General features: G+C 37.4%; 1 protein-coding gene across 1 annotated transcript in view; it reads left to right on the top strand.

Moving 5' to 3' along the window:
• The first annotated feature begins 216 nt into the window (after positions 1 to 216).
• Positions 217 to 25,202, top strand: part of WDR33 (WD repeat domain 33) — a 69,751-nt gene continuing 44,765 nt past the window's right edge. Inside the window, exons 1-8 of the mRNA XM_086467741.1 lie at positions 217 to 314; positions 772 to 795; positions 17,032 to 17,248; positions 19,037 to 19,105; positions 19,562 to 19,666; positions 20,332 to 20,427; positions 20,927 to 21,078; positions 22,849 to 22,946. Coding sequence (XP_086323867.1) covers positions 17,045 to 17,248; positions 19,037 to 19,105; positions 19,562 to 19,666; positions 20,332 to 20,427; positions 20,927 to 21,078; positions 22,849 to 22,946 — 724 coding nt within the window. The 5' untranslated portion in view covers positions 217 to 314; positions 772 to 795; positions 17,032 to 17,044. The remainder of the gene's footprint in view (positions 315 to 771; positions 796 to 17,031; positions 17,249 to 19,036; positions 19,106 to 19,561; positions 19,667 to 20,331; positions 20,428 to 20,926; positions 21,079 to 22,848; positions 22,947 to 25,202) is intronic.

The raw sequence follows: 25,202 nt of genomic DNA, 5'->3' as shown, positions 1-25,202 counted from the left end.
GGACTTCCGGGGGTGCAGGCGCAGATCGTGGCACAGCGGGAGGCTCGCGGAAGCAGCGCGCGCCCTACCCCGCGCTCCTGCGCATTGGCCGGAGTCTTCCAACCGCGGTGCCCCCGCGTGCTCTGGGACCGCCTCTCGCGCCGCTGGGCGTGTTGACGTAGGGCGCGTGCGCCACCCAGTCGCTGGTGGGGGAAGGAAGATGGCGGCCGGCCGCGGTGGGCGCTCGTGAGGCGGCGGTTTCTGGGGCCGGAGGGACGAAGGCGAGTGGTGAGGCGGCAGGGCGCGGAGTCGGGGTACGAGAAGCCGGCTGGACGGTGAGTGCGGCTCGGTATAGGGCCGCCGGTGGGACGGGCGCTGGGGTGAGCAGCCTGGGAAGCGCGGCTGCCTCCGCCATTTTTAGGCCGCGGCCCAGAAGCGGTGCGGCCAGGGCCGGGAAGAGCCCGAGCCCCGACCTAGCTCGCTAACGGCGGGGGGTGGGTGCAGCAATAGCGATCCGTGGGGCTTGCCCGGGCTGTGGTGCCCTCATGAGTGCGGGGCCTAGGCCTTGTCCGCGGGATGAGCTGAGTGCGGGGCCCAGCTCCCCGGCGCCAGGCCCACGGGCTGGGGTGGGCTGAGGTGGTGGCGAAAGCTGGGGCTGGGAGCAGGCAGGTGGTCCCCTTTCCTGCCTGCTGCATAGGTGTCTGGCTGCGGCCTCGCCTTAGTCTCAATCTTGCCCTTTTCTCCTTTTTTTTTTTTTCTTAATGTGATTGTTACTCTCTCTGCCTTGGACAGCTTCGGAAGCCCTAGCCATTACAGGTAGATACAGGTACTTGCTTATTCTGGCAGAACTTTGTGCGTTCTTGAAGGTGCATGTTATTTTTCTCTTGCTGACTGTTAGCTTTTTTGTTATGAGTAGGTAGCTGTATGGTTTCAGATACAGTATTTTGAAATATTGATACTCATTTGAGCACATCTGCTTGTCTTACAAAAGTTGTCATAGGTGAGTAGTTCTGTACTCTACTAGTTTTGTACTTCATTATATCCTTATCTGCAATTTGTGAATTTGTATTTGTGATTTGTTTTCCTATGTTAGACACTAGTCTTTTCCTAACTTAAACTGGTCTGTCCTTAATGTGTATATATTTGTCAGAGAATTTATAGTATGCAAACAGTATTGTGTCAGAATACATTGAGGTTCCCTTCTCATGAATTCTTCATTAGCTGAACTTTTATTTCTCTGTTTGCTGCAATATTCTGCCATCATCTTTAATATGAGAATATATAATCATAAAACATATTTCAAAATCTGGTTCTTAACATCTTGTTTAGTTGTGCTGTAGTATTTCTAATGTGAGGATCTGAAAATGTAGTTAAAAGACTTCTCAATTAAACATTCTCAGCATGATAAGAAAAATGTGGCATTTTATTAGCATTTTTGGAGTTCTCTGCTGAACTGCTCTACAATTTAGAAGGTAAGCTTTACACAATCTTCCTGCACTTGACTCAGAAGTAGATGGAACAACCAGATTATATTAAGAGCATCTATTTTGAGAAATAAGTATTGAAAGACAGAGGGAAATGAACAAATATCTTTGAGCTGCAGAGAATGTTGGGCGCTAGTAACTAGCGTACATTTAATTTGATACTCTGCTCTTAGAGCTGCTAAAACCTTTTAACTTAAATGTGGGTCACTATAAAACAGTTAGTCCTTCCCTGTTACCTGAAGTGTTGGTCCTCCTTTGAATCCTTGTAGCAGTAAACTTTTTACTGAGATGATTCTATGCAAAGTATTTCACTTTTTGTGTCTGCTAGCCACGGGGTTGATATCTAGGGAATTTCCATTGTTGATTCACTAATGCTGGAAATGAAAATAATTTTAGCCTTGCCCAGGTGTTACACTAGTTTATATTTTAGAAAACTACTCATATCTTTGTGTAGGAAAGCTGTGAAAACAAGCTGAAAAATTTATCCGTAATGTTTTTGTGAATTTTACAAAATTTATTCTTTATTTGCCATATTTTCATTCCTGATACTCTTATCATTTTGTTATTGAAAGTTCTTATACAAAGTAAAAATTACAGATACGCAGGTTTGGTTGGTATAGTTAATGAAGAAATGTCATTGATAAGTCAACCTCAGTTAAACTAAACATTGTTAGAGCTTAATGGTGGGGAGGAGATACAGTAAAGGTCTTTCAAGAGATTAAAACCTTATAATAACCTTAGTTCTCTTATCTTAGAGAATCTTGAAAGTAGACTTTTTTGATAGTTACATAGTTCTTTGTTGTTTGTATTTTGTTATTATTAATTTAATTTCAATTTAGAGCATCCTGATCCCATATTTTTAAAATGGTGCTGAACTTACCAGCAATCGATTTTTGCTCACTAGTATTTAAAAAAAACTGCTCAGCGTTTGACAGAATGTCATTTCTGGTTCAACCAGCTCTCCACATTCAGGCTGGATATACCAGTCATTCTGTTGTGAAACCTGAAATGTGATGTGAAGTATATATTTACCAGGAAAGAAAGCTAGTTTCTCTTCTGTTGTGCAATATAATTTTTGATAACACGTTTAGTATAAAGACAGTGCATGCACAGTGATGTGAAATACTGGTTAAAATTGTTCTTCAGTTGGCGGTAATGTAGATTAAAGTTTATGGTGGGAAAAGGTAAGGCCTGAATGTCTTATAGCATGGTAGAAGCCTATGTTTTTATGGAGGTTGTAATTAGAAAAGTGGCTAAGTATTCCAGCCCTTCATTGTTTGCTTATTTCAAAAGGTTTTATTTCAAGCTTCTTTGCCTTGTCTAAAGGGGACTTGATTTAAAGAAGAAAAAAACCCAAAACGAGACAAAAAACTAACCCAGAAAGAAACATGAAAACTATAGTACTTTTCAGTAGCTTAAGCACAAGTGAGAACATGTGAGATTAAATCTCTTACTGACTTGATACTTTCCATTGAGCCATTATACTTTTTTGGTACAGTTCCCTCTTACTTGCTTAGAGTGATCACAGTTATGATCTGTAAGGCATTCTCTGTGGAGGGATACTGGAAACCAAATTATTTTAAGCTTTGAAACTAAGCGGACTGATATTGTTCCCGTTTTACCTCTGCACCAAACTATAAAATGGAAGTACGATTCTGTGTAGCAAGAATGGCCATGATAAATACACTTTAAGGATTGAAAAATGTACCAAGTCCAATAATAATGAATTGTACTGAGTAAGTTGCAATGAAGTTGTATCAGGAATTTGGTCTTCTGTTCTAAGCAGTTTCACTAGTCATTGCTTTTATCACAATTTCTCTGTTGTAGGAGGAAAGGCTTATTCTACAATATTAAACATTACTGTTGACTAACCCTGATAAAACTTGTGTTGTACACAAGTGTTATTTCAAACAATTCCATGGAAGTGTTCTTGCACATATATAGAAAATAAAAAATACAAGCAATTTTTCACATTGTTCAGATACAAATGGAAACATCTACTTCTCTTGAGGCACTTATATACTGCAGCAAGTAACCCTGGTATATTTTTTCCCATCAGAAAAGGAGTTAGAAGTTTATATTCAATTTCATTTTTCATTTAAGTAGGATTTTTTCCCATACACTGTTGTTAAATCTGAACGCTTCTCATGTTCTGTTTACTTTTAATTAGTTAATTTTGATAGGAAGAAAAACAGCATACTGGTTGAGTTCATTGCTGTTAAGTCTTCTATAATGAAATGTACTGTTCAAAAAAAAAAAATTCTTTTAACTTTTGAAGCTTTGAAAGTATTATCAGTGGAGTTATAAATTTTATGTAGCCTAGAATTTTTAGTTCAGTTAAAATCATAATATTCTGCTGCCTGTCCTCCCTTGGTACCAGAGTTCATACAGTGGCGCAGGCAGCTGTACAGGGGGACCCTTTCTGCTAGCAGAGGTATGATGTTTGTTTGGTTTTAACCTGGCTCAGTTTTCTGTTTTGGCTTCTGTCTTAGAAACGCTGATTCTGAAATCAGTGAGGTGATAGGGAGAGAGGAGGTGATGGGAGATACCCGTCTCTGCCATAGCATTGCCTTATGCCACACTCAGTGACTCTAACCATGTATTGAGAGGCAGTAGGGACTGTTCTTACTTAATATGGCAGATATATCAGCTCTCTGTAAAATACATCCCTAAATGTTTAAGATCATGTCTACTTAGTACCAAGTTTTAATTTAAGGCAGTTGGTCATGAAGATTGGAATTTAGATTGCTTTTAGTCACTCATCTGTAGCTGTACCCAAAAGTGAGTCCCTCGAGTTCAACAGTGTGGTGGGATAGGCCAAAAGCAGTTTTGCCACTGAAGGTATAGGTACGGTGACACTGATCAGTTCTATATACTAGTGTTTTATACACTTCAAGATGAGCACACAGGTACTTGAAATAATTCGTGTTTCTTGGGTTTAAACATTTGAGGGTTCCTTTAAATAATTTTCCCAAATCCAAAAGAAACATGATACAAAAGAATATGTTAATGTGCCCTTTTTTTCAAAGGGAGGCCAGAAGCTGGATAACAAGGAGTCTGTAGTATTTTATAGGTTTGGTGTAGTTTTCGTTGTTCATTATGAGGTTTTGGCAACTCAGTGATTTGTATTTTACTATGGGTGTATGAGTATTCATCTGCAGGTTTGAGTCTGGCAGGACTTGCGCTTTGAGTTGGATAAGTAGTGCCACAGCTCCAGCTGATGCAAGTGCTTGACTTACAGCCTGAGGACTGTGTAATGGTGCAGCTGTACCCTGTCCCATGTACATTTGCAGCCAGCTAAACTGGCATTGCAGCCCCAAGTGGTAACTTCCTCTGCTTCTGGTCGTTTGTGTTTTTCTCCTGTGTCAGTAGAGGCATTCCTGGAACTCCATAATCAGTTGGCTGAGAAGCCGCTCTGGGTTTTGATAACATTAGCAAAAAGGGTCTTTTAACACAGAGCGATTTCTTAGGTGGATGGCCAGTGTGGTCACCAGATGTTCATGTTTGCTTAAAGGAGGGGTCGTGTAGGACAGGAACACACTGTTGGAGAAAGGCAGGGCTGCTTTTTTCTTGTTGTCAGCAGTTTTAGATTGGGTTTGGGTCATTATGGAATTTGATCTTGGCAGTCCTCTAGACTTTTCCCACAATGCTGAAGTTCAGTCAGTAGCTGTTGCTGCAGTTAAATTGTGTGATCACAATGAGTGGCCAGGCTTCCTACCGTTGTCCTCCTTCCCCTAGCACCAGTAAAAATCACCACTTAACTTTGAAAATACCTTTCTTCCTATTGGGGCATGTTTGTAAGCAAACCGTTGCACTTCTTTGCAGAGACTAGTGAAATTTTATGATGATATCATGAGAAAAATTGTAGATTGCCTGAATTTGCAAGTAAGATAACTGCAGACTGAGTAAGTATTAATATAGTATGTTCATTCTGTGATACTTGCACTGTTCCTAAATTATGGAATTTGGAGTTAAATTCATGTTTGAGTCAGTCATCAAGCCATGTTTTGCAATCTTTTTGTACTGGCAGATGCAAATATTTTGGTCTCCACAGCAAATTTATGCCTAACAAATAAACAAAGTATTTGTAATAGTATCTTTTGTAGACTCTTGACTAATATAATAAGCCATAGCTGCCAAGCTTTCTGTACAGTAATATGAAAATACTGACTTAGAACTGTTGACTGAAGTGCTGCTTTTTCTGACATTCTCAAGGCAGGTGATACAAAGTAGGAAATAAATGCCAAGGGATTTTAGGCCTTTGGAGAACTCTTAATTTTCGAAACCAAAGGTCTCTGGTGACATACATTTCTACTGAATTGTCATTCTCATGGGGAGCTTGACTCTTCCTGTAATTGGGGAACTCTTATACTGAACCCTTGCTCTCTGAAAAGGCTTCATGTGGGGTTGATGTATGTGAACTTTAATTTCCTTTACTGAGAAATATATTGCTGGAGAAGATGAAGACATGTTTTTATTGGAACAGTACGAAATGGTAAATGCAAGGCTGTTTACTAAAGAACCTTAAATGTGGTTATTCAGCAGTGTATGTATACCTTCATAATCATATACAGGCATTTGCATGGCTTGTAATTCACAAAGAAAGACTGGAAAACTAATATTCCTGGAAGAGGTGGGCTGAGTGATTCCAGTTAAAAGCAAGTGTGTTTCTAATTAATTTTCAGTTGTGTGAGCAAGTGGTATATACATCAGCCATCAATACAGAAAGTGTTCTAGTATTGGAAGTTCCTTTAAATAGAAGAATCTCTATGTTGACTATGTTTCAAAATACATGTGTTTCTGACAAAACTTTTAGAACTGCTTGTTTACTTATGTAGACTTTTAAACACTGAGAGCTTAATATTACAGGAACTGGCAGTTTATTTTTTTCTATTGTAAGTTTATTCCTCATTGGATTAAAGAGTTTCTATCTTAACCAGTAGCAAACAGGGATTATGCATTGATCTACACCAAACTCTTCCAAGAGAGTAGTTTACATATATGCTAAACTTTTAAACCTTAACTGGAGCAGATATTGGGAAGCTACCCTTTTGAATTCTGTCTTTATCTGCATAAGTAATCTACAGTCAGAACTTTACTTGATAAAAGTAATTTAGAAGTGCTGTTTTCTTTCACTATTCCCATCATTTAGAGGGTGTTTGGCTGATGGGATTTGTGGGGGTTTTTTGGGGATTTTTTTAGACTTCTCTGATTCACCAGTAAGTCAATAAGGGAGAGCATTGTTAATGTAAATATGTTTTGACCTTCTCTAGCAGGATAAGGCTGGTTTAGCAGAATTCTATAATCTGATAGTTTGACTTGTTCTCTCCAATTCCACTACTCTTGCTTAAGAGTATCTATATTAGCTATGTCTGGGCATAGCAACTGTAGTATTAATTTGCACTTTTTGCTATAAACATAGCTGCTAATTGAACTGTTTGAAAACCTTTAGTTTTGGTTTGAGGTGGTTTAACAGATCTCTGTCTTAGATAAATCTTTCTGCATGCATCTGCTGCAGCTTTTTTCAAAAGAGAATCAAAAACTCTTGGGGGAAAAAAATCTCCCTGGATATTGCTAGGAAGATACTGTGGGTGGTAGGTTAAAGGGCATTTACTCTGCAGTGTGGCTGTGAAAGTGTTCAGTATGTAAATAACATTGAGATGCCCAGCAGATGGGGGGCTCTGTTGCACAAAGCTTCCAATTCTGGATGTGAGTTAGGGTGTACATGTGGGTGCTGAATGGCATTTTCCATGAAAATATGCAACGAAATATTTTTTTTTTTGTCTTGAAGTGTTCTAATGAAGTATAAAATCTCTTTTTGGAGAGAGAAGTAGGAAAAAAAAAATCTTTGAAATACAGTTAACTACTGAAAAATACTGCTTTTAGTTGTGAGTTTTTTAATCTTCTTACACTTCTTGCTTATCACACGATCACACATGATAGCACTATTCCCCTTCTTCCTGCTCCCCCTTCTGAGCTTCAGTTCCTTAGTTATGGAAACTTAGGACACTATTCTTCTACCTTTATTTGACGCAGAAACTGGTATGGCAAACAGCGCTGTTTTGTCAGAAGACTGGCCTGAGTAACACTAAGGCAGGGAAAGCATTCTTTGGGTCATGAACTAGAGATTTTCTTCATTATTCTTTTTTGATGCTTTTTACATAAAGTTGCAAGAGTTCTGGATATGTTTGTTAAATATTTGATAGATAAAGGTTACGAAAGATGAATCTTTGTAACAAGTTACAACTTCTGTTAATTCCCAAGTCTTAACTAAAAAGGCTTTGATATCTTTTCAGCATTGAATTTGCAACTCTTAAGGACTCAGATACTCAACTTTGTATAATATGTTAAAATGTGTGTTTCTGTTCCATAGTGTGAAGAGAATTAAACTGTTGTTCGGTTGTATGGACTTTGTTCTCTTTATCGTCAGACTTTCAATAGGTTGTTTCTGAGACAAAGATACTGGTTACTGTGTTTCCCTACTTAAGTTTTGTCCTGCAAATTGCTGTAGTCCTTCTAGTCCTTTTCCCTTCCACTGATGACTTTGTAGGATTTCTTACTGTTCTTTCTCCTGCTTTCCCCTTCCCTGCTGCCCCCCCCACCTTCTCTGCCATTTGCGTGTTTTATACAAGTGAGGGTTTGAGTCTTTCTTCTAAGGAGTTATATCCTACCAGGAGCCAGATACAGACAAATGGAAGTAAAATGTCTGCATTCATTTCTTCTGTATGGCATCTAAATAAATAATAATTTGCTTCTCGAATCCAGTAAAGTTCCAGTTCAATCATACATGAGCTGAGGAGGAAAGATGCTGATAGTCGGCGATTTAGGGGTTTTGTAGCTGAGTAGCACTTGAGTCAGGAGGAACCCAGACAGGCTTGAGGAAAGGGTCAGCAGAAACATTCTGAAGATCAGCAAGGAGACGTTTAGAGCTCTCCATGTGCTGGCATAGCCTCATGGATTTGTACAAGCTGCAGAGTGACTGGCTGAATAGTAGTCTCGTTGAAGGGAACCTGAGAGTTACAGTGACTGCGAAGTTAAATATGAACAAACAATATGTTCTCCTTTTAAATAAGATGAACTGCATATTGGGTGAAACTAGGAGGAGCATCCCAAGCAGATTCAGCTGTGATTTTTTTCCACTAAGATTAGTGTTAGTTCAGTAGATCTTGAGATAATAACCAGCTGAAGAATATCTTGGTATTTAGGATTAGCACAGATGAGAGGCCTTTTTTGGTTTTGAACTACTTTACCTTTGTTGTGGTTTTTTTTGTATTTGTCATGCTATGTTTTATTATTAAAAATTGTTAAAATATTGTGAGTAAACTTTTAACTTGAAGCAAAACTATAAAGTCAATATTACTAAATCACGACACCAGACCAAATCCTGTGCATCTTCTGACTGAGGTTTAGGTGCAATCTGCCAAGCATCCTCTTACTGCAATTGGTTGCTTCCGTGTTTGTTTTGAAGTACACTTCAAGAAACTTTCTGTACAAGTTGCTTTTGTGAGGTACAGAAAGGAAATAATTTAGGGTGTTTTACTTGTGAAAGCAGTTTTCTCTGCTGTCAACCAAAGTGGTAAAGCAGGACCTTTCTCTTGAGTCTTCTTAACTAAAGTATTTTGAGTTTTATATGATGTACGTAAGCACCTGTCTTCTGTAAGTGTGTCTACTTTGGAATGAGTCAAGGGTTTAGTTTAAGCATAAAATGAGGAATGTTTGAGATTTCTTTTGTTATTAGGTATTTGTTTAGCAGTAGAAATCCAAGATTTGAAGTGTTAAATGTACATATAACTTATATGCAGCTAAGTTCAAGTTTGTCCCCCAGGCTCTGTAACCTGAGACTTTCAGACTGACTGAAGTTTTTCCCTGATAGCCTATTTTCCCTTGGGCTTTTAGATGTCTTCATTTGTCTGTATGCTTTCTCTACTAGTTCAGTGGTTCTTGAGCATAGTGTGTTTGTATGTGAAACTTGAAAGGTTTAGGGCTTTTGTCAGTTAAAGCACTGCTGCTCTTCCTGCAGAGAATAAACCCTTTGAATCCAAAACTGCATCAAAATAATGACATTTTGCCAGGTCTTGCTCAGTGTACAGTGAAAGATGATTGTTTTCTTGACTTGCAGACTTTCAGACTCCGTATCATGTGTGTCTGTGTGTTTGGGTTGTATTAAAAATCCAGAGGTTTGGACTTCATGGTGAAACTGAGGATAATGAAAGTACAGAACTGAAGTTAAAGGGGGGAAAAAATATTTCTTCATTTTTAGGTCCTTGATCATGCCAGTGTAGTAGATTCTGGGCTGTGTATGAAACAATCTTTGGAGTGTCTCCAAATAAGAAGAGGTCATTGAACCTTTTGGGCAGAGTAGTTCATTTTGACTTAGCCAGTGATTAAGTATTTGTTTCTGTGTTTTTGATGAAGATGTAGGAGGTTATTTTAGTTGTTTTACTTTTTACATTTTTTGTTGGAGTAGAATAACTGGAATGGGAAAGGCTGCCAAATTCTTTTCCCCCCTACTTTGCATGGTCAGAATTTAAAACCCCTTTCTAGGAAAGTTTTGTTCACAAATAGAATACAATAGAGAACAGATGCTAATGTATATGGGAGTACAGCAGTAGAGCCCTGGGGAAATCTGATTGCTGCAGAGAGCAGGAATGTTGCTGGATAGCAGTCTTGTATAATATAGGTCAGTGTTTTTGTCTTGAGTTTTGTGATTTGGTGTATTGTGGACCTCCAGCACCTGTGGATAGTTAAGGAGTCTGTACTCAGATTGTAAGAATGGTCTTATTTTTCTTATGTTTAAACTTAACTGCATGTCTTCTAGAAAATTTTTTGAGATCTGCTTATAAAAATGCAGAAAACTTGATGCTATTGCCATGCCTTATGTAATTCGAAAGTGGGAATAAGATTTTTAAATACTCAAAGGACAAGAAAGTTATGCAATTTTTTGTACTGTTATAAGGGTTTTTTTGGGTCTGCTTTTAATGACAAAATATATCATTTCATCACCACAGGGCGAAGTTGGGCAACTTTGCACTTCATTGTTGCATCTCATTCTCCAATGCAACCTTTCCTTATTGCTCGGGTATGCGCTGTTTTTACAAAAAGTAACATTCTGTTAACATAGTTCAAAGTCAAGATGGGTCACAGAGTGGCTTTAAAGATGAGAAGGTGGGCATTCTTTTAACTAGTTTTATATTCCTGCTTAATACAGCCATTATCTTTCGTAACTAGTGGGAAAGATACCGTCTAGTTATAGAACTGTAAATCAATAAAGATCTATAGCATTCTTTCTGGACTAGGTTCATTTGAAGTAGCACTTTTTCTTTTGATGAAGCAGCTTTATCTGTCTAAAATCTATGTTCTAAAAAAGGACTGTTAATAAAAAAGTACTCATGAAATTGTTTGAGTGCATCACACAGAAGTACAATTTTCAGACTTTAGGTGACGTTGTTTTGTAAATCTGATTAAATGTTTTTCCAATACAATAGGAAATTGAAACACAAATCAATTCAAGGAATTGTTGAATTAATATGTTCTCTACTAGATCTACAAATCAGCATAATTTTATCTTTTTCATAATTTTTCTGTTTTCAGAGTGGAATTATGTAATGTACTGTGAAGGAAACTTATCAGTCTTTTTCTTTAGAAAAATATCTGCATAGAGCAGAAGCAAAGTCACCTCTGCTGTGAGAGGTTAATTCATTAACAGACATGCAAATGAGTTTCAGCAGATTTCAAGTGTATCTTCAGAAAAATGTGATGGAAGCTTGCTGCTACTAGTGCTGTTTTTATAGCATTTTTAGTAATGTGAGTTTCTGATGCTGCTAGATTATAAGCATATCTACTTCAGTGGATGAAGCGAGGGAGATGCAGAAACACGGTTTCAAAACTAATCTTTTGCTCAGGTTCATTTACTGTTTAAAAGAGGAATTATTTTGGGAAAACCTTATTTAGACAGTTTAAAATATTTGGAAGACCACTTAAGATTCCATGATTTACAAAAATGGAGAATCATTTTCCTATGTAACCCCCTACCTGGTGATTTTATGCTTTGAAGAAATGCCGGAGCATCTAACCATATGTCACACTTTTCAGCCCTTAACCAGGCTGGTTGGGTCTATTCCTGTGTGATAGAGAGATGATGTGTGTACATGCCTGTTTATTTTTTTCTTTTCTGGAACATGAAAACAGTCGCTGAAGGTGGCAAAAATAGAACATTTATGTCTGGAATATATCCTTCCACATAATTCTTTTGCACTGGGGAGAGGTATGATTCCCAGGTAAGGAAAAAGACCAAGAAAGAGCTTTCCTGAAAATAGTGTGAATGTTTCAGGAAGGAGAAGCTGTGGAAGCAGGGACGCACATTTTTCCAAAGGACAAAAGAAAGGAGAGTTTTTTGGAATTCAGTGTTGATACCCTGTAAAAGGTGGAAAGGAGTAATATTAAGTTGTATTTAGTATGATTTTTCTTTTCCAGAACAGAGGTGTTTATTCAGATGTGCTTACAGATTTCCTAATACACAAATTAAAAAATTTAGAGGTGAGTTTTTTCAGAGATTACTATTTACAATAAGATTTTTGAATTTAGAGAGATGTTACTAAAAGGAAATTAACTGTTATCTGTACTTGGAAAGGTGCTTGTCTAACCAAAGAAAGATGGCATGTACTACTAATGTGTCCAGCGATAAACTTGTTACGCTAACTCGGCATTCTGGTGTTCTTGTCCTACACTTCTGTCTCAAAGCTGAGGTGGTTCTTCTCTAATAGTGGTTTTCTCACTGAATGTCCTGAATAATGTTTTGGACTCCTGTGTGCTATTACAGTGCAAATAATTACTAATAATTTTCACTGTTTCTGTTACACTGTAAAAGTGCTTGAAGCCTACATGTACTTTCATTAATTATCTAATATGCATTTAAAGAAGTGGGATAAGGATACACTCAGGAAATTTTAGTGCTTTGTTTTCCTTTGCTGCTTTAGCCATTTCAGGGGAATGTCTTTTAAGCTTCAGCAAGTTCTGTTGTAGTGGGCAGCATAGGGTTTGCAAAGTAACTGGCTGCTTGCACTCCCCAGGAGAATAGCCTTCTGTTCTATCATTTGGAAACATACTTTTCTTTGACATATTCAGATTGTTACTGTACTGCACCCAAGTTGCTTTCACATCAGTGAAAAAACTTACTAAATAGGCAAACACATTTTAGTTATCAGTTACTGCACTTCATTAATGATGATCTTTACTTTTTGGGTAAACCAGATAAAATTTGTCAAAATTATACATAAATCGGATTTTTTTCTTTTAGTATTGAACTGTCTGTAAAAAGTGACTGATTTAATATAAGCCATGACTCTCTTTTTCTCCAAGCTTTATCTCATTAAACCAGTGTTGAGGGGTGCTTTGGTGTTTTTATTTTGGTTTAAGTAGCCTAATTTGTTTGATTTAGTGATGTTATGTGTGAGTTGCTTTGGTTGCATGGTTTCTGGCGGCAAAGTCCGAATCTGTCAATTTTCAAAACTTACTGCAAAATTAATTTTGATATTACAGCCATACCCAAATAAGATTATAGAGTAACAGTGTTACTAAATGAAATGCTGGTGTTATCTTTGTAGCTTTATTTAAATACATGAACTAAGAGGTAGGCATTTTCTGTAATGGGCTAATATTGTATGTGACTTTTCTCTTGTCTTAAAAAGAAAAAAAAACCTCCACAAATCCACCTGTCTCGTGACACCATGCTGCCCTGTGTATAAGGTCATCCTCCATCCTCAGTGTTTTTTCATTTTTTACTCTATTCCATAGCCATGTCCCTCTGATTAATCAGGAGCATTAGTAAACCTGACATCCTTATCACACTGTTAGGAACAAATAAAAGGCTTGCTCTGTTACGAGTGTGTTTGTTGACAGTTAAGGAACAGTGATGGACATCTTAAGTGCTATCACAGGCTCATTGAGTTCTGTTGTGCAGTTTCTTCTGCCCAGTTCTGTCAACTAAATTCTTTTTCATTTCTTTTTTTTTTTCTTTTTTTAGTACCGGTGTCTATTTGTCATGTTTCTTATTCACTCAGTCTTTCTTGACAAACCTTGTTCCTCAGTTAGTGTCTTTGCCTTTATAGTTATTCTCAGCCTTACTGTGTTTCTTCTAAATCGTCTTTGGGTATCTTTGTCCATCTGGTCCTACTGCCTTCAGTTTCATGTCAGGTGTGCCTTCGTTTATTCCCCGATTTGATTGCACTTTTCAGGCTTTCTTTTGTCCACTGAAGAGTAGGCCCAGTTACTTACCTTCCAGTGTTTCTGGATGGCTTGTCTTTGCTCAGTGAATTCATTGTATATTCTCTGTGTATCCCCAAATACATTTACCCCTGAAACGTGTGAGAGCTAGTCAGCTTTGAAAGGGGTGTTTGTGGGGACAGAAAGGGGGAACTGACAGTCAGGGTTCTGAAGAGTCATGTTTCTGTTGTAGACAATAAGAATGTGTGAAAGAATGGTATACAAAAATTCAGTTCACAGTTCAAATTGTGATAAAAATACAATTAACTAGAAGAGAATTGCAATTAATTGGTAACATTCAGAAACAGTAAAATAAGAGCTGACCTGTGCTTGACGTTGGAAAAATCTTGCTGTTGCTTTTGATTCTGTGCATTAAGGAAAAACTTGAGTCTTCCATTTAAACCCTTGTTGATGGACTCTCAAACAGAGTTTGGTACTTTGCTTAAAATAGGAAGTTGGATGTTACTGCCTTGGATTACACATTGTCCTCTAACATTTGTTTGCATGTTTCTACTCATACTTCCAATAAAACCAGGAGCTTTAGCTTTAGATGCACTGAATTGAGTCACTTTTTTTAGCTGATGCAAGAGATCTAAAGGGAGAGGCTGTTGAGGCATTGGTTTGTCCCAGCAAAAGACACAGCAGGATACTGTGTCACTTAAATGGGTACATTGTCTGACTGGAGTAGAGGTATTTGGAAGTAACTGCTCCAGTTTCATGTGGACAACTGAATCTGTTCCAAACCCCCTCTTGTTTCTAAAGCTTCTTTGTTTGGAAACTTCACTCTGTTTGTGTATACACACAGCTATATGCATGTGCACACTCTCCTTTTATCTCCCCTCTGCCCGAGATGTGCAAACGTGACTTGGGCAGAAGGATATTGCATGGATAAAAGCATGATATTTGAGGCATTATTAGAAGAAAATTATCATGAGCAGCTGGATAAACAAAAATCTTTTTGCTAAGTTTCTAACTGCAGGTAGGAGGCTTTTTGTGATCTTAAAAGTTGGAGAAGCAGCTTAGAAAAACAGCGTAAACCCTTCATCTTCCTAATCCTGTGTCATCTCCCTTGTCATATTGTAGTTATGATGTCACCTATTGTCATAATCGTGAACTTGAAAGGGTCTGTGGCCATGAAGAGGTGTAATTAGTATGTTTATGCCTTTGGTCACTTGTTAAACAGTAGGCTTTGCTGATGTTGATTGCATGTTAAGTGATCGTTGTTGGTATAGAAGTGTATATGTTTAGACTTGAGAGAGCTTAGTACTGGAAATTTTCTCTAGATTTTTTTCTACAGTAAAAAGACTTTATTAACAGACTTGTATGGTTAATGCCAGTTTGCTTTGCGCATTTGAAGAAGGTGCTTTGTCTTTTTTTGATCTAAAAGCAGTACTATCATTTTAAATTTTTCTTTGAGGTTTAAGACCTCAAATGTTCTGTACAAGCATAGGCTCCCTTCTGACAAGTTGTAAGAGAATCTGAGATAGTGTTAGGGATACTTGACATACTTCCTGCCTGAGAAAGTTTTTCTTGTTTCAGATGAGCTTACTACAGTAGTAATTGCTTTATTACAGTGGTGTTACAGATGTGGCATTATTTGGAGGTAGACAGGGTGTCTTACTAGATGACCTGGTATTGGGCAGCTTTCAGGCACAAGATGGAGGTTGGTTTGTTTGAAAGCTGGTCCCTCTTTCCAGTTCCATGAGTTGGTCTAGTAAAAGATGCACCTCCTGCCAGAGGTCTTAAATTTCCTTATCTCATTTAAGCAAACTTGCTATTTTAGTTTGGATTTGTTTGTCTTGAATGGAGAAGTGGTAAAAGCTTTAGTTTGTTTTTTCCCCTTGTACAGTAAGAGTTGTTTGTGTAGCTAACAGCCAGATGTCAGCTTGTTTCTTGGTTTTTTGACACACTTTCAGTGGAAAGGAGCATGTGACTTTTAAGTTAGCAAAGCCTGAAGATTAATCGCTGCCCTGTGCCAACAAACTGATATTTAAAGGGTAGCCTGTTCCTTGCAGTTATAGAGAATCAAACTATGCACTACTTTTAAACCTTCTTTTATGTATAGCATTTCTGTCTTTATTTTGCTGTTTAAAAAATGGAAACCTTTTACAGTTATTGGAATCAAAAACAGTGAGATAAAATTTTGAGACTGGCAGTTGAAACAACTTTCCAGCTCTTTCAAATTGAGAATACGAGTATTTTAACTAAATAGGGAAGTACATTAATGAATTTCCAAACAGATTATTTCAACTTTTTTAAAAAAATCTGCCACTTTTATTTACATTCTTTTTATAAGATGCACTTTACTGTGTAAACGCTTTAGCTTTCGTCAGGAAGGTTTCTCAGCCTTTTTGCATTCCCTTGATGACAGTGTCAGTTTATTTTCGTTTAAAAAATTTTTTACAAAGTATGAGTTCAGTATGGAGGGGTGGAGTACAAGTTGAAAATTAAGTTTGACTTTTCACTGGTTCAGAGCGTGTCACTGCTTAGTCTGAAATTAGTATATACTTTAAAGACACTGTATATTGTAGTTTTCAGCTGTGAAGAGGTTGCTGTGAAGAGGTTGTTGTGATCTCAGCATTTAAGGATTTTACAGACTGAAAAAACAGGTTTTAGACTCATTTCCCTCTGTCAGAAAAAAATCTGAGTATTGAAAATTTTTTTCCCTGCCCCTTGCTTTTTCTTAACATTTTCAGTGGGTCTTGTTGGGGGACAGTGATGTTCAATTACGTTTAACAAACCTGTAATCTCTTTATTTTGCAATAATGGAATTGAAAGTATACCTACAGGTAGAATGTGATCTGTGGTGTATTTGCTATAAATTATGTAAAGGGAATGTAATTTTATTTTCAGGTCCTAGAATAAGGTTTCGAGGCAGCCCTTTAAAACTCTTTTCCTTGTTAATAGTCAAATTAATTTGTTTCTAATGTGGTGTTTCCTGTTATATACTGAATCTGAAATACCATCTGTTGAACTGCTTCTTGCATTTACTTATACTGTTTTTACTGAGGACATTCTTTTCCCCACACGGTTCTGGTTTAGGGATGGTAATACAAACTTCGTAGTGATGCGTTTCAATACAAAATTCCTCTTGATAGAGAAAAAAGTACTTAAGCACTTTAATGTCAGTGTGGCACAGGGGAATAATAGTAATTGTGCAGAGGAACCTGCAAGTATTTCATCCCAATAAACAGTGCTTTATGAAGTTGTTACTCATCCTTGTAAACTTAAGTTAGTGAGATACTAATGCAGGATCTTTGTTATTACTATGTAGTAACTTCGTGTTTCACTTTTTGCGGTCTTTCAGAAACAAGATAGCCATGGCCACAGAAATTGGCTCACCGCCCCGATTTTTCCATATGCCGAGGTTCCAGCACCAAGCTCCTCGGCAGTTGTTCTACAAAAGACCTGATTTTGCACAGCAGCAAGCAATGCAACAGCTTACTTTTGATGGAAAGCGGATGAGAAAAGCAGTGAACCGAAAGACCATAGACTACAATCCCTCTGTAATTAAATATTTGGAGGTTGGTTAATTTTCTGGTTTTGTTTGAAAATCTTTTTTCAAATTTGTGACTGCTTTTCCAGGTCCATAGAACAGTCTGGAATACTGGGAGATCTACTGCTGCATTTTCAAACTAAGTGACAAACTCTTGTGAAGTTGCTATAGGATGAATACAAAGGGTTTTGGACCTTGGTGGTAGAACTGCACATACACACAGCTAATTTTGTCCAGTTTTTCCATTCTATCTTGGAATTCCAACTTGGAGTGCAGTTGAGTCTTTTGTGTGATGTTCTCACTTTTCAGCGGTAGAAATTTCACAAAATGGGAAATAAACCATTACCCCTTCCCCTCCAAAAGCAGGGCACTATAAAAATGTTTTCTCATAATTTTGCCACATAGCACTGCAACTTGCACTGTAGTCTTTGAAAATCCCTTTCTGTACAGTTAATAGATACAGAACAACCTGTTTGAATGTTTGTTGAAGAAATGTTTCTGTAAAAATGCTTACTTGCCTTTCTTGATGGGGTGGTATTAATTTATTAAGAAATAAAATTTTATGATCAAGATTTACTGCAGAAATACTGGATATTAGCTCAGAAGAAAGAGAATCAAATCTGTGTTTACAGGAATTGTTGGACTCTCAATAGCAACATTGCAAAAATATGATGAAATTCATTTGATCTGCTATGTCCAGTGCATGATTATAGCTTGTAGGAGTTAACAGTTGGAAAATTTTCTTAATAATAAATTTAAATTCTAAGATCTGTTTAAACGCTGAATATTTAAAACATTCTTATATTTTAGGAGTGCCCTTCAAAAATTCTATTATTAGTGGATTAATTCTGAAAAAATAGTTCTAGTAGTTCAGGACCTTTTTTGCTGTGGCAGAAATAATCACCCTCAAACTTCTGTTTATTAAAACAAAACAAACAAAAGAAAAAATCAGATCTGTGTGCTTTGGGTGCTTACACAAAATTAGGATATACCAGAATCCCATTTCAGTCCTGGCTTCAGTATTACTGATCTAATTTGATGTGTTTTCATAAAAAATGAGAAGAGTGCTTTATATGTAAGTAGCTCTTGGCTTAAGAAATTCTAGCAGACTAGTAGTGTACGCTGGAAATGTTTTACCTAGAACTTCAGCTTGTGTTTCTAGTATGTATACAGATCCAAACTGGTAAAGTCTACAGAACGAAGCTGAAATAATTTCATTCCTAATACATGTGAAGTGTTTTGAAAAGGTTGTGTTTGACAGCTCACAAAATTTAACTAATTGAAGATATTTTTATCCCTTGATTTTTCTAAGTTTTGTTTGTTTGAATGCATTGTTATCTTTATGCTTCAGCTGTAGAAGCTTCCTTCCTAGCTCATGTCACTGTGTAGGGTTTTGTACAGAGTTCATCAGCCCAGCTCCTAATAGTGTAAACACTTCTCCGGAAAGCTTTTGGAATGATTGAACGTGCTTCTTGTAGAGTACCTATTAGTCTGGGCAGCAGAGTAGCAATCATCTTTGTTACAGTAATGTGGCTTATTACCTAGGACTGCTCCTTTCATATTGTTAAGCTGCAATTTTAAATGAGCTTCTTTAGTCTGATTAAATTAAGACTTTAATAATTCTTGAATCTTTTGCTTATGTTGTACAGATCCTCCAGGTTTCCTGAGACCGAAGTCCTTTAACTGAGTTTATTCTAAAAATCTTTGGAGTGCTTTGGAATTTCCCAAACTGGTTGTCAATGTGTTCCTTATTGTCTGTTGTTTAGCAATGAAGTATAGTGGTGGTATGAACTAGGATTTGTTTTCTTCTTTCCAGAATAGAGTATGGCAGAGAGACCAGCGAGATATGCGAGCAATCCAACCTGATGCAGGATATTATAATGATGTAAGTAAAATCTTTCTATTTCCTGGTAAAGTTCTGTGGATAAGAAAAAGATAAAGTTTCTGTGTCCAGAAAATAGGAAGGATTCTGCCTGTCAGCTGAAGTTATAATTTTCTCCGCAAGAGGCCTTAAAGATATAAAGGATATATTCACTCTGCATTATCTTGTTCTGTTGTAATCCATGTCCATGAAGAGAACCTGAAGTTGGATTGGCTTTTTATTTTTGGATATAAGAATTCGCATAATGCACTGAGCTTGCGAAGCTGCTTTGAAGATGCTGGTTCTGGATATTTGAGATGGTAAATCCACGCAGACTTTTGAATGTTTCTACTGACTTCTGATAATATCCCTGCAAATGAAAAAATTGCTTTTCCAGAAATAGTGTTCAGAATGTATGCTTTTTTGCAGTTTCTGGTTAGAAATGTCATTACTAAATCTTCTTTGTTTCTTTTTTCATAGTTAGTTCCTCCTATAGGAATGCTGAACAACCCTATGAATGCTGTGACAACAAAATTTGTTCGGACATCTACTAATAAAGTAAAATGCCCAGTGTTTGTTGTCAGGGTGAGTATAGTGTTGGATTTACTTAGTTGTATTTAATTTAAAGTAGAGTGGTACTCTTAACTGAAGAAAGAAAAAAGATAACAGTTTTAAAGCATTTCCAAATAATTCTAGCATGTGAAATATATGGACTACTTCTGTGTCTAGTTGTTCTGTGGAGAGTTTTAGGAAATTAAATGGTAAGATCTGAGTACAAAATAATTCTTATTCTCGGAGTTTGAGGTGCACTTACCATACTTTATTTTTTTTTTTCCATTTGGCGAGGCTAGTATATTTTGCCTCTCAGAAAAACAAAGCAATTTGGTCTCTGTGCTGTTTGATTCTTGTAGCATCTTTTAACAACTTTTCCATGATGTCAGCAGTATTATTTAGTATGGGTATTGTGTGCTAGAAATGTATTGGTGCCAATAAGTGATTTCTTCTCTATGACTAGATTTCTAGATATTTTTTTTTGTTGCTTTTACACTGGGCTTTGTGCTGTTGTTGCAAACATCAAAAGCCTGCTGGCACAGTTCTGCATTTTTGTCTATCTTGCATCCTCTAGAAAGTCACTTAGTAAATTCCAATTCTGCAGATTGCCTGGAAGAAGCCTATGACTTATTTGGAAGATTGTGAAGAGATATTTGAATGTTATGTTTGCACAGTTTAGTTAAATTTTTCTTTTGCAGTGGACCCCTGAGGGGAGACGCTTGGTCACTGGTGCATCTAGTGGAGAGTTCACTTTATGGAATGGACTGACTTTCAATTTTGAAACGATATTGCAGGTAAATTTGTCTGTCAAGATTTCTGTGTATTTCCTGGGGTTTTGGAGCGTGTTTTAGGAACCTATCTTCATCCTGCTCATCATGGGTCTGTGGTCTAAGTGTGGTAATGGAAGCCTTAGAGGTCTTTTATTTTTTTAATTCTGCTCTAATCCCATGTCAAACTGTGGCTATAGGCAATTCATTTTATGTTTCTTATTCCATCTCCATATGCTATACCGACTGTTCTCAAGAACATGCTATGAGTATTTGTAATAATAAAGAAACATTTTGGAAACAAAATGCAAGTACTTTTCATTTATTATTTAGAAGACCATTGTATACAAAGTAAGGGACTCCCCCCCCCCCCCCCCCCCCCGCAACAACATCTTGAATCTAACTAGATCATCATCGTTTTCATTTCTTTGTTGCAGCTGTTAAGTAGGAACTTTAACTTTTGTGTTTGTGTGAGTCAGATAGTATTTGAACATGATTGCTAGAAGTTTTGTTTCTGAATTTACAGGCTCACGACAGCCCTGTAAGGGCTATGACTTGGTCACACAATGATATGTGGATGCTGACAGCAGACCACGGGGGATATGTGAAATACTGGCAGTCCAACATGAACAACGTCAAGATGTTCCAGGCCCATAAGGAGGCGATTAGAGAGGCCAGGTTTATACACAATATACCATTTTCTGTAGTACCTATTGCCATGATTAGACTGTTCTCTAAGTGTATTCTGGGTGCAGAAATGCATGGGTTCTGTCAGATTCTGGGAAACTTCCTGCACCACATAAACACGGTATTTTCTTTTGTTTCCACATTCTCACCGTTTTGCTGGCACCTTTCTGAATTAGTATTGTCCCAGTATCCGCCTCTGCCATATGTTAGAGATGTATTTGTCTGCCGCATTTTGCACTGGTATTCTTTTCATCTTTATATGGTGACGATGTGTATCAGTTATTCCTTTTTATACGCACTGTGTAAGACAACAATTTCATTCCAAATAAAGAATTCAGTCTTTAATAATCTAACTGAATAAAATATAAAGCCTTCAGAAATAAAACACCTGCATAGTTCTCACGAAATAATAAAACACTAAATAAAGTGAAGAACTGCTTGGCTTGGTGAAGCCAAGACTTCCAGTAATACTAAATACCCACGCAGACTGCCACATACAGAAGTCTAATGTTAATGCTGAATGGGTTCTTCAAGCTTGAAACTGTAAGCAAGGCATTGAAAAGAAGACTGTAGGATATTCTCTTGGTTCAGTGTTGATGCCTCAGTTGTGCAAATGTCTATTTATATAAAAAAAATGGAATCTAAAGTGATTATCAGTAAGATGCAAATGAAGGATGTTTCTAAAGCAAACCTGCACCTAATCTTTAGTAAGATACGGAAATGTTTTTAAAGTAAGCTGAAGAGAAGCTGCAGATCCAAAATGAAGCTAAAGCAGAGTTTCTTCGGGTTCAGGTGTTGGCCCTTGGTGATAAAGGTTCACTGCCACAAAACCACTTTCTGCTAAAGTCACCATTTTTCTTTGATAGGGTGTAGCATTTTCTGCCAGAGTTTGGTTATGAGAAGTGCTTACATTGGATTCAGTTACTGTGTGACAATCATGGCCATACACTGAATTTCTCTACTATTTTAAGCCCTTTCCTGATCATAAAGATCTAGGATTTCATACGGGCTCCCTCATGGTCTTTTGCTGCACTGGAAAGGAAATGAGTGCCTGTCAGTTGCTGGAGATGTTCTGGCCCTAATCACATGGCTGAATAACTACTTGCTTTTTCAGTGACTTTCATCAAGTGATACTGGCTGCTCAATCTGGAAGCTTCTTCTGTGTCTAGGATTCTTTTCATGGTGTTGATGGGGTGTAATAAGAGGGTTTTTTTCCAAATTGCTTTTACAGTAAGTGGTACACTTGTTTTATATACAGTTGTTTTCAACAGTTAATCCAGCTAGCATTTTCCCGTGACCAGCTTTCCCATATTTTTGCTTCTCTGCTGCAAAGGACCTGTGGCTGAAGAGGAGTTTTTTCCTAAGAACTGTTCTCCTGTGCTTCTACACAGTGTCACTTTCTTATGATATTACCAAATATGAAAATCTAGAGTGACAGTTACCAAATCATATTGATATTGCTTCTCATCCTGCAGAGAAGGCACTACTGTGTGCAGTCATAAGTAGGGAGTTGCTAAGAATAAATTCTGGATTTTTTTCCTCATTTGACAGGGGACTGCAATGCAATAGTAATCCTGTGCAAAATTCATGTCTTGTGATGAAGTGTCATTTGGCAGGCACTGTATACACTTAAAAGTCCCTATGTTCAAGTGCATCCTTCAGTGTATAACACATTACAGTATAATTTTGCCCTGTCTGAGAAGCATAGATAATCTGTTAAATGCTGACTTCTTTCCCCTGCTGTGTGTCTTCATGTAACAGTTTCTCACCCACGGATAATAAATTTGCTACATGCTCTGACGACGGCACTGTTAGAATCTGGGACTTTCTACGTTGCCATGAGGAGAGAATTCTTCGAGGTATGTGTACCAAAAGTACTGATTGGGGTATTTCAAGAGGGGGAAAAAAACCCTTTTTTTAACTAGGTGTTCACAATACAGAAGTATCAGCTTGTCTACATTTTTGTATTACATCCCTGTCTTAAACTCTCCAAACAAGATTTTGTTTGGCTGCTGCTATAGGTACCTTCTAATATTCAGGTAGGCTGCAGTTCACAGTGGCATTAGTCTGTTTACTGTCCACCTAAGCTTTGAACAATGGAGGGTGGATATAAGGACATTTTTTCTGCTGCTGATGTTGGTAGAAACAGCTGTTTCTGCTTCAGGAATACATTTACCTTTCTCCAAAGCTTAATCCTTGTGACCACTTTTAGTTTAAGACACACATCTTCATGCAGAGGATTCCATTCTTTTCATGGGAAAGCCTTCCATTCTGATTTCTTCAGAGGCAAGGTGGTTGGTTACTCTTTCTCATCCTTAAGAGGAGGGGACCATTTAGGTAGAGAAAACATGTAAATTTTGATCACATCTTGCATAGCCCATGCAAATAGTCCTAGCTTCTGTTCAATAGCTTTCTGTCCAACATCTCTGTATGCTAACTTCTGGTGCCTTTCCACTGGCTTTATAGAGCTTTCTGCTTCTCTTGTTGCAGTCTTGTTGAGCAATAACAATGGCTTCTGACGACTATTCCTTTCTTGCAGAAGATGTCAAAAGTACATAATTTAATAGGAGTATATATTAAAGACTGCCATGAGGTTGGGCGTTGTAGGCATGCAGATAAACTGCAAAGAAAGTATGCAATAAAAACATGGAATTCCACTTTTAGGTGTGTGACCTTGTTCAGTGCTTTCCTAAACTAAGGATTTTTCTAACTTGGACCTGCATTGTGTATTTTATGAAGTAGAGTTCTCCCTGCTCTTGACTTTAAGCGTTCTTATTTGACTCATGCATTACTTTTAAACACCGCTACTTTGAAAAGACATTGGGCTCCAGTGTTCTTGCAATGATGGTATTCTAGCAGAATCTGTGCATAGGCATTATGGTAGATCTGTTCTTTGCAGGAGCTGGCAAGCAAGTTTCTGGGCCGTGTCGCTTACACATATTATTCTGGAAGGACTCAAACAGATTTGTGATTGTTGAGCTTGATGCTTTACAAAAGAAACAATTCTGCACTAAACACATTCTATACCCTCCTCCATGTCTGTACTACTCATTTAAACTGTGTAGAGGAAATGGGGATTGTCTCTGTATAGAGTTGTCAAGATTTTAAAAACCCCTCCAAATTCTTCTACATTCTTTTAACATTCTGCATAAAGTAGGAGTAAAGCATTTAATTTAGGCCATAGAGAACAGAATTTGCATTACATTTCCTTCTCTTACTTTGCGTACTTGAACATTGACTATCTCAAATAGTTATGCTTTAGTTTCTTATAGTTTATACATCTCGGTACACAGTTTTTGTTTGCAGAATAGCTCTATAAAGACTATCTTTGCTTCTGCTTATATGATGTACTGACAATACACCATCTTTTATGGAAGTTGGAAGTATTTTGAAAACTACATCTCTGGATAAAACTGGACAGGGCAGATTATTCCTTCTTTCTGCAGTCAGATAGGGGAAAAAAGCAAAACCTAAACAGAACAGCCAAAAAATGAAACACTACCACCAAAAAAATCCCCTACAACAAAACAAAAATAATACCCAAAACCCTGAGTGTTGGAGTGGGAGGATGTTTCTGCAAAACATGCAAGTTTGATATGGTTTTGGTGCCTAGCACTATTGTTAAATATGATCAGAAGACATATTTGAAAGAGCTGTATAGGTAAGACTTCAGTAGCTTTCTTAGTGGAAAATAGAAGCTTTCATTTTGTTATTTGTAGTTTAGAGCTTCAGCTTTTTGCTTCTCCACGTTCTGCTTGTACATATTTAGGAGTGTGACCTGTAACACTTTGCTTAGTACAGCCTTCAACATGTGTAAATACTCATGCCATTGCCAAGTTAATGGTCTGTAAATTAAAATTCTTGTTGCACTTAGTGAAAAATGTATTTAATTATGTACAAAAAATGTTTAGATCAAATACCATGGTAAGAACGGTTTTTATTTTCTACTTGCACGAACCATGCTTCAGCTGTTCTGGTTAATACTGGTCCTGTGAAATTGAAGGGGTTCTACGGTGTAGTTTAGATCCAAAGCTTCACTTAGTGTGTTAAGGTATTCTTCAAGTTGTCACACTTAATTATAAAAATCAAATGAAACCGTCAATTTGCAGTCAGAT

The sequence above is a fragment of the Leptosomus discolor genome, chromosome 7 (assembly GCF_034619465.1).
Source record: "Leptosomus discolor isolate bLepDis1 chromosome 7, bLepDis1.hap2, whole genome shotgun sequence".
Taxonomy (NCBI): Eukaryota; Metazoa; Chordata; class Aves; order Leptosomiformes; family Leptosomidae; genus Leptosomus; species Leptosomus discolor.
The sequence above is the reverse complement of the archived record's forward strand: the minus strand, read 5'-3'. Positions and strand labels throughout refer to the sequence as shown.